The sequence below is a fragment of the Protopterus annectens genome, chromosome 1.part2 (assembly GCF_019279795.1).
Source record: "Protopterus annectens isolate FY-2018-M chromosome 1.part2, PAN1.0, whole genome shotgun sequence".
Taxonomy (NCBI): domain Eukaryota; kingdom Metazoa; phylum Chordata; order Ceratodontiformes; family Protopteridae; genus Protopterus; species Protopterus annectens.
Window position 1 is genome coordinate 897,295,709 of NC_056727.1, and position 15,025 is coordinate 897,310,733.

At 37.5% G+C, this 15,025-nt stretch overlaps 1 protein-coding gene across 1 annotated transcript in view; it reads right to left on the reverse strand.

The window, feature by feature from the left end:
- Nucleotides 1–15,025, reverse strand: part of LOC122791686 (xanthine dehydrogenase/oxidase-like) — a 1,688,659-nt gene that overhangs the window by 1,082,269 nt on the left and 591,365 nt on the right. The window contains exon 11 of the mRNA XM_044059558.1: nucleotides 13,959–14,051. Within this exon, the coding sequence (XP_043915493.1) occupies nucleotides 13,959–14,051 (93 nt within the window). The remainder of the gene's footprint in view (nucleotides 1–13,958; nucleotides 14,052–15,025) is intronic.

The following is a 15,025-nucleotide window of genomic DNA, read 5'->3' on the forward strand; positions in this document are numbered from 1 at the left end:
CAGTCAACATGTTTCGGGGTCACACTCTAGTGGGGCCTGACATTTCAAATGGTTACCTCTTAGAACACACAACCAAATAAACCTGCATAGTCAGAACTTCCACTAGTGAAAAAATAAGCACCAAACAGTTTATAAAAATGGTTAATAATTAGAAAATATACCACACAATACTTAATCTATATACATTTGCTCTAAAGTGTACACTATAAGGTTTGGTATTTCAAGATAATTATTTATAAATATTAGTTTGTAGATTAGGAAACTGTTCCTTTAAGGCATGTACTTCTTATTTATTAGTAATTAACTCTGAGTGTACAAAAACAATTGAGTGAGATATACTACAGTGCTGAAGAAATCCTTTATTTTGGTATAGGGTGAAAGTACTTAACATTTTGGAGTGTGTTTTCTAAGTATTAAATATTTTTATATACTATTTGATGCTTCTTTTTTCTCAATGAAAATTTCCAATTGTGCAGATTTCTTTGGTTGTGAGTTTTTTTTTCGGTCCTACACAGTTGCCATCTTTGTGGTATTTGATAGCTCTTAGAACACAAAAACAATAAGTGAAAATTAAATGTCTTTACAGGCAATGGAAGATACAGGCAATAGTTGAAAGTGTGATTATATCACTGCACTCACACATGACATTAAACTAAGAGCTGCTAGAGACCCCTCTGCTGTGAGGGGGGGAGGAGGCTGCAAACAAAAACAAAGTCAGGATCCTTTGGTCAGGCTTTATGCTCCTGTAGATTATTCATTATTCTTATTCACCCTGCATGAGCTATTATTAATCTTTTTACTAAAGCCCCTGAAAAAAAATTATGAAAAGTTTTGTTCTCCATCCTCAGAATGAGTTTTGTCCAAGGAACACGATGGAAGGCGACCACAAGGATGAAAAATATCGAAAATTTACCAACACAAGTCAGAAGGAATAATGCTGAAACTCCACTTGCCCTGGCCTGCGTGCTGTGTCTGTTTTACTCTTCTCTTCCCACTCTCTAAAATGCATCTGTTAAGGATCATTGGATTCCAAGGCCTTGTACTTATTACAGTTGGGACTGCAAGCATTTTTTTTCTGTTTCCTTTTTAGTGGACAGCCTGGCTTCTTATAGGTTCATAGGTTCATAGGTATGTATTAGGCTATTGGCCCTAGGGCCTATATAAGCCTAGCCAAAGGTACCCTGGCTTTCGCCACCCAAGAAAATTATTTTCCTGTGCCACTGTCGAGCAGAGCCACAGAAGTGATCCCTGGGGTGAATTTCCTGTCTCCCATCCAATCATCAAGATTTTTCTTGAACAGTGCTAATGAGGAGCTTTGTTTGATATAGATAGGTAGTTTGTTCCAGAGTATGGGAAGTCTCTGGGACAGGAATCTATCCCTCCAGCATGTTCTGTTTATTGTGGTGACAAGGTTTAGGTCCCTAGAGCGTGTAGCTTGTAGGGATTGGGATTTCTTTAAGTGGAGCATGTCTAAAAGCTCTGGGTTTGACATAGCTTTGTGTGTTAGGCAGAGATCGCCTCTGAGTAGGTGATATGCAATGGAGTAAAGCTGCAGTTTTTTGAGACGGTCTGCATAGGGCATCTCTTTGAGGCCGGTAATCCTCTTTGTGAGGTATTTCTGTGGCCTTTCCAGTTGTTGTAGATGTCTTATGAGGTACATACCAAAAGGGGCATTGTACTCTATAATGGGTCTAATGAGTGACGAGTAGAGGGGAACAATTACCTCTTTTTTCCTGGATGAGAAACCTTTTGTGATGAGGTGTGCCACATAGAAGGATTTCCTGACTACTGTGGCAATGTGATTGTCAAAGGAGAGACTACTGTCCACCTGTGTCCCAAGGTCTCTTATCTCACTTGCATTGTTAAGTAGACTACCACCTATGTGGTAGTTCATGGGTACTGAGTTTTTACCAAAAGGAATGACAATGCACTTTTTAGCATTCAGCTTGAGGCCATGGCTTTGACACCAGGCATCTGTCTCAGCAAGACCCTTTTGTAGGATGTTCACATCTTTTGGAGTTTTGATTATGGCTCCTAGTTTGCAGTCATCTGCGAACTTCATTAGCCAAAGACCTTCTGTGTTGGCCTGTATTTCAGAGAAGTAGATACCAAACAGGAGAGGACGCAGGACTGAACCCTGTGGTACTCCACTTGTCACTGGTCTGAAACTGGATTTTGAGTCTGCTACTTTCACAGTGTGGGTTCTGTCAGTGAGCCAGTTGGCAACCCATCTTGTGACATAGGGATTTATACCTAGTTTAGTGAGTTTATCTATAATTCCAGAGTGGGGGATGGTGTCAAAAATCAGCGGACAAAGGTGGGGCAGTGGTGGTTCAAAATATGAGTGACTACCTGCAAGAAGGTTTATCCCAGCTATCCAATAGTGCATGTTACATGCACATGCCCATTGACCCCACTCCTAATTTTAAAAAAGAAATTGATTCTTTTTTAACTCTAGCTTGTGAGGAAGGTATTATTTCCAAGGGCTGTGTTTCTCAACTTTCTGTCAAGGACCCTCGTAAACAAATTTTATATTTATTACCCAAAATACACAAATCAATCACTAACCCTCCAGGTAGACCAATAGTTTCGGGTGTTGGATCCCTAACAGAACCCTTGTCTTCTTTCCTCACACATTATCTCAAACCAGTTTTGGGCTTGATACGAGCAAGGCTACAGGACACTACGCAATTCCTCAAAATCATTGAGGACACACAATTGGAGCCTGGATGGTTAATGTGCTCATTAGATGTCAAATCATTATATACCAGCATACCACACTGGGCTGGCCTACAAGCTCTTAAATTTTGGTTAGACAAGGCTGGACTATATACATCTGGATTCAACACATTACTTATCTGTATGACGGAACATGTACTAAACAAAAATGTCTTCTACTTCCAAGGTCAATGCTACTGGCAACTCCAAGGTACAGCCATGCGTGCCTCTTTCGCTCCTATCTACGCCGATTTGTTCATGGCATTTTTTGAGGAATGCATGATATATGATGATTCCCATAATATATATTTGGTTGAAATGGACATTTGGCGTAGGTACCTAGATGACTGCTGGATGATATGGTGTGCAGATGCTGGATATCTACGGGAATTTGTTGAATATCTAAATGACAACATTTGGGGTATTGAATTTGCCATTACGTTTGATTTGCAAACCATCAATTTTCTGGATGTGACTATCTCCAGAAATCCAGACCACACTTTGACCACGTCTATGTTTCGCAAATACCCCCAATACAACACCTTATTACATGCTTCCAGCATGCACCCACGCCATACCATAAGAAATATCCCAGTGTCACAATTTATGCGGATGAAACGCCTCAGTTCAAATAAAACGGACTATGATGATGCCAGTCTTGATCTTTGTCGTAGATTTGTGAATAGAGGATACAGACTTGAAGACATTAACAATGCATGGACATGATCATCACAGATGAATAGGAAAACATTGTTGGATTATAAGATTCAGTCTGAAGATACAGGAAACTCCACTATCAGATTCATTACTACATATAGCAGGAACTACTATGCTATCAGGGATATGATTAATAAACATTGGAACATTCTTTTGGCCAATGAACAACTTAGATGTATCTTGGGAGAACATTGTCAGTTTTCATACAGAAAAGGGAAAACACTGGGGTCCTTATTTTCACATTATAAACACATTGGAAGTGGTGGAGCCATTCATAAACAACTAACTATAACAGGACATGAGATGTTGGGCACTTATCCATGTGGACATTGTGGGTCCTGTAAACAGATCACTAAATCAAAGCATTTTTCTAGCCGCAATACTAGTAAAGTATATGAGTGCAAAAGTTTTGGAAATTGTAGCAGCAATTGGGTTGTCTATCTGGCTTCCTGTCATTGTGGGGCATTTTATGTGGGCCAGACATCTAGGCCGTTAAGAACCCGTATCAACGAACATCGAAGTGATATCAAAAATAAAAAAGAAACTAATGCCCTTTACAGACATGTTTCAAAACATCCACAAGCACACTTCATGTTCATTATCATTGATAGAATAGTTGGCGATCGCAGCAATACACAAGGGTGGCATGGCATATTGGATCACAAGGAGAAGTACTGGATTATTAGGTTGGGTGCACTTTTTTCACCTGGACTTAATGATCATCTTTAAACCACATTTTTATGATGAATCCAAAATACCACCAGGTATGGCTCTATTTCCCTAATTTTATTTGATATTTCTAATTATCATACATATATGTGAATATATATATATATATATATATATATATATATATATATATATATATATATAGTATACTAATATATATATATATATATATATATATATATATATATATATATGTATATTTTTTTAATAGGGACACTGGTGTGTATTTTTCAGTATTAAATGTATATTGATACAAGATTTCTGCACACATTTTGGAGCATTTATTTAGGATTTATATGAACATCTGCATACTTACAGGATGTTTTATGCTTGATTATTATTATAATCAGTGTTGACTGTTTCCATGATGAATTAATTTGTATATATTTTTTAAAAAAATTTTGGATTCCTTTATTATAATAGTTGGTAGCTTGATCTCATTAATGTACTGTTTTTTGGACTCTCATATATTATTCATGAGCAATTGCTTACCAGTGTGCTCATTGGCAAGCTTAATGTATTTATTTGCATTTAAAATTGAAATTTTCATGTCTGTTCTTTAAACACTGATGAAGGCATATTTCTGCCGAAACCGGTCTGTTATTGAATAAAATATTAGTTCTCTACATTTATTCTTTGAGACTGACTTTATCTTATCCAATGCAGACACTGTCACAAACTTACAGGAGCACATTTGGGTTCAGCACCGTTTCAGGTCTGGAGACATAATGTTTATCCACCTATTCTAAAACTTGATGAGGAGCACTACAGAGCACTAAACATTACAGCACACTGAACACTACAGGACACTGAATACTACAGGACACTGAACACTAAAGAACACTGAATACTACAGGACACTAAACACTACAGGACACTGAACACTACAGGACACTAAACATTACAGAACACTGAACACTACAGGACACTGAACATTACAGGACACTGAACACTACAGGATACTGAACATTACAGGACACTAAACACTACAGGAGACTGAAATGCCATGGTATCCCATTTTGATAACATAACTTACTGACTGGTACATAGGTTCATAGGTTCATAGGTAGGTACTAGGCTATCTGCCTGAGGGCATTTATAAGCCTAGCCAGAGTGTGTCGGCTTTCACCGCACCATTGATTAATTAATTGATCCTCTGTCAAGCAGAGCCAATGAAGTGATCCCAGGGGTGTATTTTCTGTTACCCATCCACTCGTCAAGGTTTCTCTTGAAGAGTGTTAGTGAGAGGCTCTGCCTAATGTAGTTAGGAATTTTGTTCCAAAGCATGGGGAGTCTCTGTGACAGGAATCTATCCCTCCAGCATGTTCTATTTATTGTTGTGGTGAGGTTTAGCCCACTAGAGTGAGTGGCTCACAGTGACTTGGATTTTTTAGGTGCAGCATGTCCATCAATTCTGAGTTGGAAATGGCTTTGTAAGTCAGGCAGAGATCACCTCTGAGTAAGCGATATGCCACTGAGTACAGCCAGAGTTTTTCCAGTCGGGCTTTATAGGACATATGTTTGAGGCCAGTAATCCTCTTGGTAAGGTACGTTTGTGGTCTTCAAAGCTGTTGGAAGTGTCTTGTGAGGTACATCCCAAATGGGGCATTGTACTCTATGATGGGTCTGATGAGTGATGAGTAAAGGGGCACTATAACCTCTTTATTTCTAGATGCGAACCCTTTAGTAATTATATGGGCTACATAGAAGGATTTCCTAACTACTTTGGCCATATGATTGTCAAAAAAAAGATTACTGTCTACCTGGGTCCCTAGATCTCTTATTACCTCTTCTGTATTAAGGGGGCTGCCACCTATGTGGTAATTCATGGGTGTTTTGTTTTTCCCAAATGGGATGACTATGCATTTTTTGGCATTTAACTTGAGACCATGACTTTGACACCAGGTGTCCATCTCAGTAAGGCCCTTTTGGAGAATGTCTGTGTCAGCTGGAGAGTCAATTATGGCTCCCAGTTTGCAGTCATCGGCGAATTTGGTTAGCCATAGTCCTCCTGTGTTTGCCTGTACTTCTCAGAAGTATATGCTGAACAGTAGGGGTCCCAGGACCGAGCCTTGTGGACGCCACTTGTGACTGGTTTAGAGTCGGACCTGGAGCCCGCTATTCTTAACGTGTGAGTTCTGTCTGCAAGCCAGTTGGCAACCCACCTCATGACGTAGGGGTTTATGTTCAGGCTGGTGAGTTTTACATATACAATATGACTTACATTACATGGACATAGAATTCAGCATGTCGTAGGAATTCTAAAGCTTGTCACTGTTCTGAAACTAACTGCAACTCATTCAAAAGACATAGGTTAGTCTGTTACTATAACAAATAACATTTGAAGGTATTTGGAGCTAAGTCACTTGTTGTTTGTCTTTCGGCTTTTCCCGGTAAGGGGTCGCCACAGCGGAACTCCGGTCTGCTAATGATTGGCAGTAGACTTTTTTACGAAACGCCGAGGTGCCAGCTCGATGCCCAACCTTCAATGAAGGCATGCCCATTTACACACGCATGTCTTTCGAACGCTACCCAACCACCGAGAGGACATGCAGACTCCACACAGGAGGCACTCCTAAGCCAAGCCGAGAATTGAATGGGTGAACCTCTTAGAAAGAATTATTTTGAGTGTTTTTGTGATTATTTTCATTGGTATTTTTTATTAATTGGACACGTAAGTATTTATCTTGCAAACTGCTGTTCCATACACAACCTCTAGATATACTGCATGATTTATAGAAAAAGAATGCAAAAAAGTATTGCTCAGTACATTTTTTGAAAGAAAATAAATCAATATTCTTTTAAATAAATGATCCCTTTATCATAAGCTCATATATATTATGTTAAGTTAAAGTATGTTTAGCAGCTTATTTGATTTTAGATAACTTTACACAGGATTTATTTAAGACAAGGTCAATAAATATAATTTAGAGAATGTAATGCTACGCATTTATGCATCCAGAAGTATCAAGTAATAAGATAAATCTTAACAAAAAACAAACTGGTATAACCAGCACTACAGGACTCAAAACACTGGATAAACACTAGCAATAATCAACTCCATTCACCTGTAAGCTGAGGTCAGCAGTGTATGCTTAATGGTCTCATGGGGCAGGTTCACTGCTCCTACCCAGAACTGCCTCTATAATATATGTTATTAAATCAGAGTATGACATAAATCAAAGTTTGTGCAAATTACCATCTTGGGATGCTTGGTGAGATTATGAATACAATCCTTGGATAGGCAGAACTGTGAGTATGAATGTGAGGACATTTATATGAATATATACTAAGTCAGAGGTTGTGCAGTCCTGGAGTATTTCCCCTACTTTAAGGTGCGGTGGCCTTAGCAGTGGTGGGAAGGCACAGCTTCTATGTCAGAGAAAAGCAGAAGGTTAAGTCCTCTATAAAACACATTAACGGTGCAACATCAAATTTTGGAATTCATTTTTTGTTTAATCACAGGTTAGTTTTTGAAGATTTGGGGCTCCCAGTATCAGGTTTTGCACTTATGATAGTGAGACACAAGTATAACCTGATGACTCACGTCCACCACTGGATCCAATGTCTTCTGTCCTATTTTTGATACATTCCACATCATAAAGGTAATGCCAACATCATTAATGACATTCCTCATTCATAAAAGCACTTACACATGGCAAACAGACTAGAATAATCCATTTAGTAGACAGAAGTAGTTCATAAGACACATCTTATCTGGTTACTAATATTGACTGAGAGATACAAAACTATAGGTTTATTCTAAATGAATGTAAAGTAATAACCTAGAAGAAGTTGTGAAGAAACTAAGGCACACTGATTTGGATAGGAAACAATTGTTCTGTTTCTTTTAATTTAATAAAGTGTTATAGGATGAGGTGACTATGAAGGACATCATTCCATATCTTGCGAGTTAAAAAGAGAAGGCTGCCTCACTGTCAGTTTAATTTCAGATGACTGGCTGAAACAACATTTCTCAGTATTTTACAGATCTGACCATTCAATTAAACGTTGCATATCTTCATAGAAAGAAAACTACAGTCAACAACTGCCTTTTCAGAAGCTCCACCCACAATTTTCCAAAGCCTTTTTACACATGTGCTGCAATTGTCATATGTTCATCCATGTCTTCTGCAGGCTTTCTCTGTCACTGTGTAGCAATGCTGCTCTCATATTGCAGAAAAATGTTATCAAGGCATTCAATAGGCACATCTTCCATTTCAGCAGTGTGGTTGTGAAAGACCATTTAGTGCTATATTCATGAAGAAAGTCTAGGCTACTGCTAGAAAAAATAAGCAGCAAGACTCCAGGCTGTAAGACTGCCTCATTTGTATCAGAACATTACCCATATTAGGTAACCCCACGCAGCTGCCTAAAACTAGACCCATCCCCTTATCACAAACCACATATAAATACCATGCCATCCAACTATAAGCAGAGGTTTCAAATTGCAGGAGAAAGAAATGAATCATAGTGTATTCATATGCTGATGATATAAGGACAAGCATACAATTCAAATACACTTGAAGCTGCAGTATATTTCCAATGAATCATTAAAGGTTTCTATACTGTATACAAAGTTAATATCTGGAAGCATTGCAGGTTATAATAAGCCACTAGTTACATAAACTTTCTTTTATTCTCCACTCTCAGGAAATGGGAGAACACCCATATTTTCATGAATGGGATGCTCCAAAATGTATGACATACTTTAACTATATGGATAGTTAAGAGCCATGATATGTGGGTTTGGCAGCAGTTTTTTAAACAATCCAAATGTTCACACTAAAGGAACAATGGTGAATACATTGAACTATAAGTCTTAATTGGTATATTCAAAGTGGGAAGTTCTCATCTACCACTAGAAACACGCAGATTGCTGCCCAAAGGTGAGCTTCTTGCAATAAGCTGCAGAAAACATTTTAAAGCAGCAAACTGTTTATTTAGTGTCCCTCAACACACATTTAAAGACACAGAGATCAATGACTTACTGCATTAACTCTTCCAATGAAGCTGTGCATCCTCTAGATTTTCACTATTTACATTTTCCAGTCTACTTTGTGTTTCATTCATTCAAATGGATATTTATTTTGCTTTAATCTTTTCTTGGGATCTCCCATGGCCTAATTTAACTTCAAAGACTTTTTCAAAGTGGAGGTATTATAATTGACTGAGAGATGCACAGCTGCATAGTTTTACTTCCACAGTGTTTGGGGTGTCATATCTTTTTTAGAGCAAAAAATTATCTGTTTAAAGAAATATATTAAATTTAAATTTCTACATTTCTCCTCAACACATTAACTTTCAGACCTCTGAATGAAAACTACTAACGCCCAGCTAATGAATAGGCTAACGATTTGAACCTCTCCCTAATCTCGCAGAAACCATGACTGTCTTCAACCCATGAGACTAATTTTTTCCAGCAATTTGTGAAAGGGCCTTCTCTAAAATAGCAGCAGTTTCATGAAACTCATTGTCAAATATAATTAACAATCAAAGCAATTTATTACTCTTCAAGAAAATGTTAAAGTTGCACATTATTGATGAGCTCCATGGTCGATTCTTTACCTAATTCATACCTTATTGTGTCTAAATTATCAATCAGCTAGAAATTTTAGATAACATAGTTCATTTTTTTGGAGGATGGTTCATACATTCCATAATACATAGTTCGTGCATATATTGTATGACAAAATAACACGTGCATTTATAATTACTTCTGCATTTATTGTATTATATGTACTACAGATCACAACATTTATAGTTTCATTAGTACTATATTCTAATGTGTACATTTTAAACATTGTTCTGTGTGTACTACTGTGTAATCTTTATTTTCTATTGTGTTGTACTAACAGCCATTTAGTGGTATGATCCTTCTGTGTTGACATTTGTACTATGATATATAATAGTGTATGACGTTTTTGTGTTATGCTGTACTTGCTTAATGACTTGAATCATAGCTGAAAAGTCTGCCTACCTGTTATCAAATGTTAAACAAATAAACAGACCCATCCATGGGTACATGATTAATAAACAGAGATCAAACGTCTGTGGTTAAGAATAAAGCCTGAAGAGACTCCATATGTAGTGTGGTATTAAATATTTCCAAAGTAGACAGAAATACAGCTGTCATGCTTAGTCAAAGAAGTGAGATTCTTCTGAAAAATCGATTTTTGGAAATCTGAATCTGAAGTAAGGTATGGTCAAGTAGACTGAATGCCCTTTGTAGGTTTATCGGTTCTGAGCCATATTAGCAAATGTGAATTTATTTCCTTTATATAATGCAGTGATTGTGCTAACTCTGATTTAAATCCATGCTAGCAGATTGCTTAAGGTGTGGAAGCCTTGAATAAAAGATGAAGTTTATATATAGCTAAGATCTAAATGCCTTTGCTAAAGAAGTGACAAACTTAGTACACAAGGTAAAATGGGTGTAGGTTTTTAGGTCAAGGGCGAAGGTCGTGGTGTGTCATTAGTTATACGGTTTATACCAATTAAATGTCAGCATTTTAAGAAGCAAAGTAAGTGAAGTACTGTTATAGAAAGAAGTAGTTCACCATTGCCACTTAGATGCTTATTATGAAATGAACTAAATGGCAGACTTTCTATTATTTATAAACTGTATTTAAGAAAATAAAATAAGTATCATTATTGCACAGTATTATGAGCTGAAATATGTTTTTTTACACTTTTAATGTTTCAGTGTTTATTCAGCTATTTAGTTGCTTCTTCTATATGTATTCTGCAATTATTATTAGGAGCTCATTTATTGAGGTCTCATGAACTGTTATAATTATGAATAATTTATGTTACAGTCTTCTCTAGTGAATAACTATTCATTTGTAATGTACAGATCTATGATAATAGCAGTCTATGAAAGTTTCAGGTGATGCAGAATTTCCAATGTCCTTGGTTATATTAGTTACATGGAAGGGTTTGCACTCATTCAAAACATTATGGTATGAATAAAGTATTGAATGAAGCTCAACAATTTTGTGTGCTATTATTTCATGTATATTGCTTAATAGTAAGTAAAAGCTGTCCTGTTCTTGCTTTATTTTTATATATTTACCGTGTTATTGTAGCGTTACCTCCTAGCAGGCTCTTACCCATGTTATTGTCACTGCTGTAATATGTACATGTTAGGTTTTAGTGAATTGTTTTCCATGAATCACTCTGAGTAGTAACCAAGCTAAATAAAAAAGGGCTTGTCAGGTGGTGTACATGGCTTTTTGCTTTCTTTGATGAACTGTGTCAGTTTTATTCACCACCTATTCAAAATATAACTTACCTGTTGAAACCTTTGAAAAAAACATGTTACTACATTAGTGGCATTTAATTCTGTATGACCACGGGATGGATAGGAAATAAACATTAAACTAATTACTGCTTAAGTTCCGCATACCTGTTCTTAAAATGAAGTAATGCATGGCCTTTACAGTGCACTTGAGGAAGGTTAAGTACCATGCTTGCCAGTAAATGTTATAGATTGGAAATGATGGTAGGCAGTGTATGCCTTGTATCTGATGCATTTAAGAAATATATTTTCTGTCTGTGTACATATCGGCATGTATACAAGCAGGTATCAAATGTGTGTGTGTGTGTGTGTGTGTGTGTGTGTGTGTGTGTGTGTGTGTGTGTGTGTGTGTGTGTGTTTGTTTAACTACTTGTTTGTAGCTATTTTATATGCTCTAAATGACTGCCAGTACGTTAGTATGTAAGATAGCTAGTACAAATAAGCTTATTTCCTGGAATACCCTATTAAATAGTCATGCATGTCTCACTAAGTCTAAATGTGCCAAAGCTGCTGAGTCAGATTTTAAATTAATCTTGTGTAAATTTCTCAGTTAATAAACAGTGAAACTTAGTTGGACTGATTTTGTGAAATCACATTTTAAGCAGAAAAGACAAACATTGTAATACTTTTACTCCTAAGGTGAACACATAAAAACAATATGCAAAACATTACATCAAAAATATTAAAAGTCTATCGAGTTTTGAAATTATTTAAACCTGGTAGACAGAGTTTTGCAACAGTCACAGTTTTCAATATTTTTATCACAAGCTTCCAGGAACAGATGCATTGTATCATGAATGTGATAGTTGGTAAGTTCATAGAGTGAAGCATTTTTTTACCTCAGACTTCACACCTCATATCCCTGTACAGCACTAGCCCAGTGTCGAAAAACTCTGAGTTACACAGAGACAAGCAAGAGACTATGTACAGAATGACAGGCTGTAAAGCCAAAAAAAAAAGCTGAGAACCTATGCTCATGAAAAGGGTAAGGACGGGCTCTTGTGGATTAGAGGTTAATCTAACACAGCCTGATGGTAAGCATGGCAAAGTGCATCGCACAGCCGCAGACGGAAGTCATACTTGCTCAGCCCTCAGCAAAATAATACTATGAACCCAAAATACAGAGCAGTTTCATTTGCCCCACCCCATGCCTGCTGAAGACCTGGAAGATCACAACAATTTTGCCCTTTGCCACCCTACTGGGTGAGAGCCCATTACAGTACAGTTGTCATCTGAACCATCATCAGGGGAATTTCACAGTACATAATCAGTACAGCTCTTGGAAATGACAGAGGACAGGGACGTTACTCTCAAATGCAACTGACACACTGATGAAGAGTTGATCCCAAAAGCTTTGTGTTTTTTTTCCTGTTTGGAATAAATGCTGCATTCTACCTCAGTGTTTCCAGGTTTTTAATATTTTTACTAACATTTTGCAGTTTTTATCCTGTCTGGTGTACCTATCTGCTGTTCTTGTTTCTTTGGATAAGCCTGTAGACATCGCTGTCTCCCTCAGAGTAAACATTTCTAAAGGTTCTCTTGTCTTCATTGATGAGATCTTATGGAATGCATGTCCTCAGATCTCTGTCCATCCCCTGTTCCCCAGGACAAACAAGATGGCATAACCCTTTCACTCTTCTCCCACCCCCTGTCAGTTCCTCAAACATCCATCAGTATACATGATGTAGACCACTCAGTTACAGAGGCCGTAATGCTTTGCTAACTGTCTCAAGAATGGACCAGGTTGCAAGCCCCAGCACAATACAGCCCTGCTGCAGAGCTACTGTTGTGGTATGGCATTGCACAATACTTATTTTATTCCATTTTACAATAGATTGTACAATGATATAAAGTGGCATAAATGTATCTTAAAGTTTTTGCTGAACCATGATGTCTGACATGTGATATTTGTTCTTTTCACTGTTGCCTCACAAATACTATGTGCAAATCACTGTAAGGGACTTAGGCCAATATATGCTATGGAAACAATCTTTAAGCCTGTTGACTGTCATTTGTATTTGTTATTATAAGGACCATTACAACAGCAGTTTGTTGTGTTTGCTTTTTACTCTGAACCAAAGGAGTCCTTTTTATTACATTACTTTTCTGAGAGAAGTAACATAATACATTCTGTATATTAGTAATATGCATTGTCAGAACATCTCTAGCTGTGTACATTGTTATTTATTGGTAAATACATTAGAAAACATGCCACATTATTGGTTTTATGGTTCTCAAATTTCCATTATTAACATTCAAACTTATAACAAGCTGAATTACCAAATTTCTGATTTCTAGGCCACAATTTGATTAAAAAACATACTTCTTAGATTTCATGATTAAAATATTACATTGTTCAGCATTTTAATTGAACATATTTTATTAAGAATACATCACCTAACAAAGTAATTAAAGAAGTCAACAACATAGTTTAGTTTTCAGAAGTGTGTCGTTACCTTTTCACATACCAAGTGGTACAGAATTGGTAACTTACCTGTCTCAGTCTGCTGGATAGCCTTCAGTTCTGGAATACAAACCGGTGCCAATATCACAGGGTACAGCATGTCCTTAAATTTCATCTCAATACCTGAAGAACAATATTTAATGTAAAATCACCACAAAAAACAGGTCTGCATAAGCATTATGTGACTGTTTGTTTTTACCTTTTTTGTTATGCTTGTTTTAACTAGTACCATACTGCCTGTAATCATTTAGTCTAAAACATAGCAAAACCCTGCCCTTGATGTGACCTGCCTCTACAACAGCTTCCTATTTGTTCATAGGTTCATAGGTTGGTACTAGGCTACTGGCCCTAGGGCCTATACAAGCATAGCCATAACAATTCCCTGGATATTTCTTCCCACAATAATTACTTCTCTGGACCCCTGTCTAGCAGGGTGACTGACATGATCCCGGGGTGAATTTCCTATCTCCCATCCAATCATCAAGGTTCCTTTTGTAGAGGGCCAATGAGGCGCTCTGCTTGACATGTATGGGCAGTCTATTCCAGAGTATGGGGAGTCTCTGAGTCAGGAACCTATCCCTCCAGCATGTTTTGTTTATTGTGATGACAAGGTTTAGATCCCTGGAGCATGTGGCTCTGAGGGATTGGGATTTCTTTAAGTGGAGCATGTCCAACAGCTCAGGGTTTGACATGGCCTTGTATGTTAAGCAGAGATTGCCTCTGAGTAGACGATATGCCACAGAGTATAGCTGGAGGTTTTTTTAGATGGTCAGCATATGGCATCTGCTTTAGGCCTGTGATTCTTATAGTGAGGTATTTCTGTGGCCTTTCCAGCTGTTGCAGATGTCTTGTGAGGTACATACCAAACGGGGCATTATACTCTATAATGGCTCTAATGAGGGATGAGTACAGTGGGACAATGACCTCCTTTTTTCTGGATGAAAAGCCCTTAGCAATGAGGTGTGCCACATAGAAGGATTTCCTGACTGTTGTGGCGATGTGGTTATCGAAAGTGAGACCACTGTCCACCTGTGTCCCTAAGTCTCATCACACTTTTGATGTTTAGTGTCCTGCCACCTATGTGGTAATTCATGGGT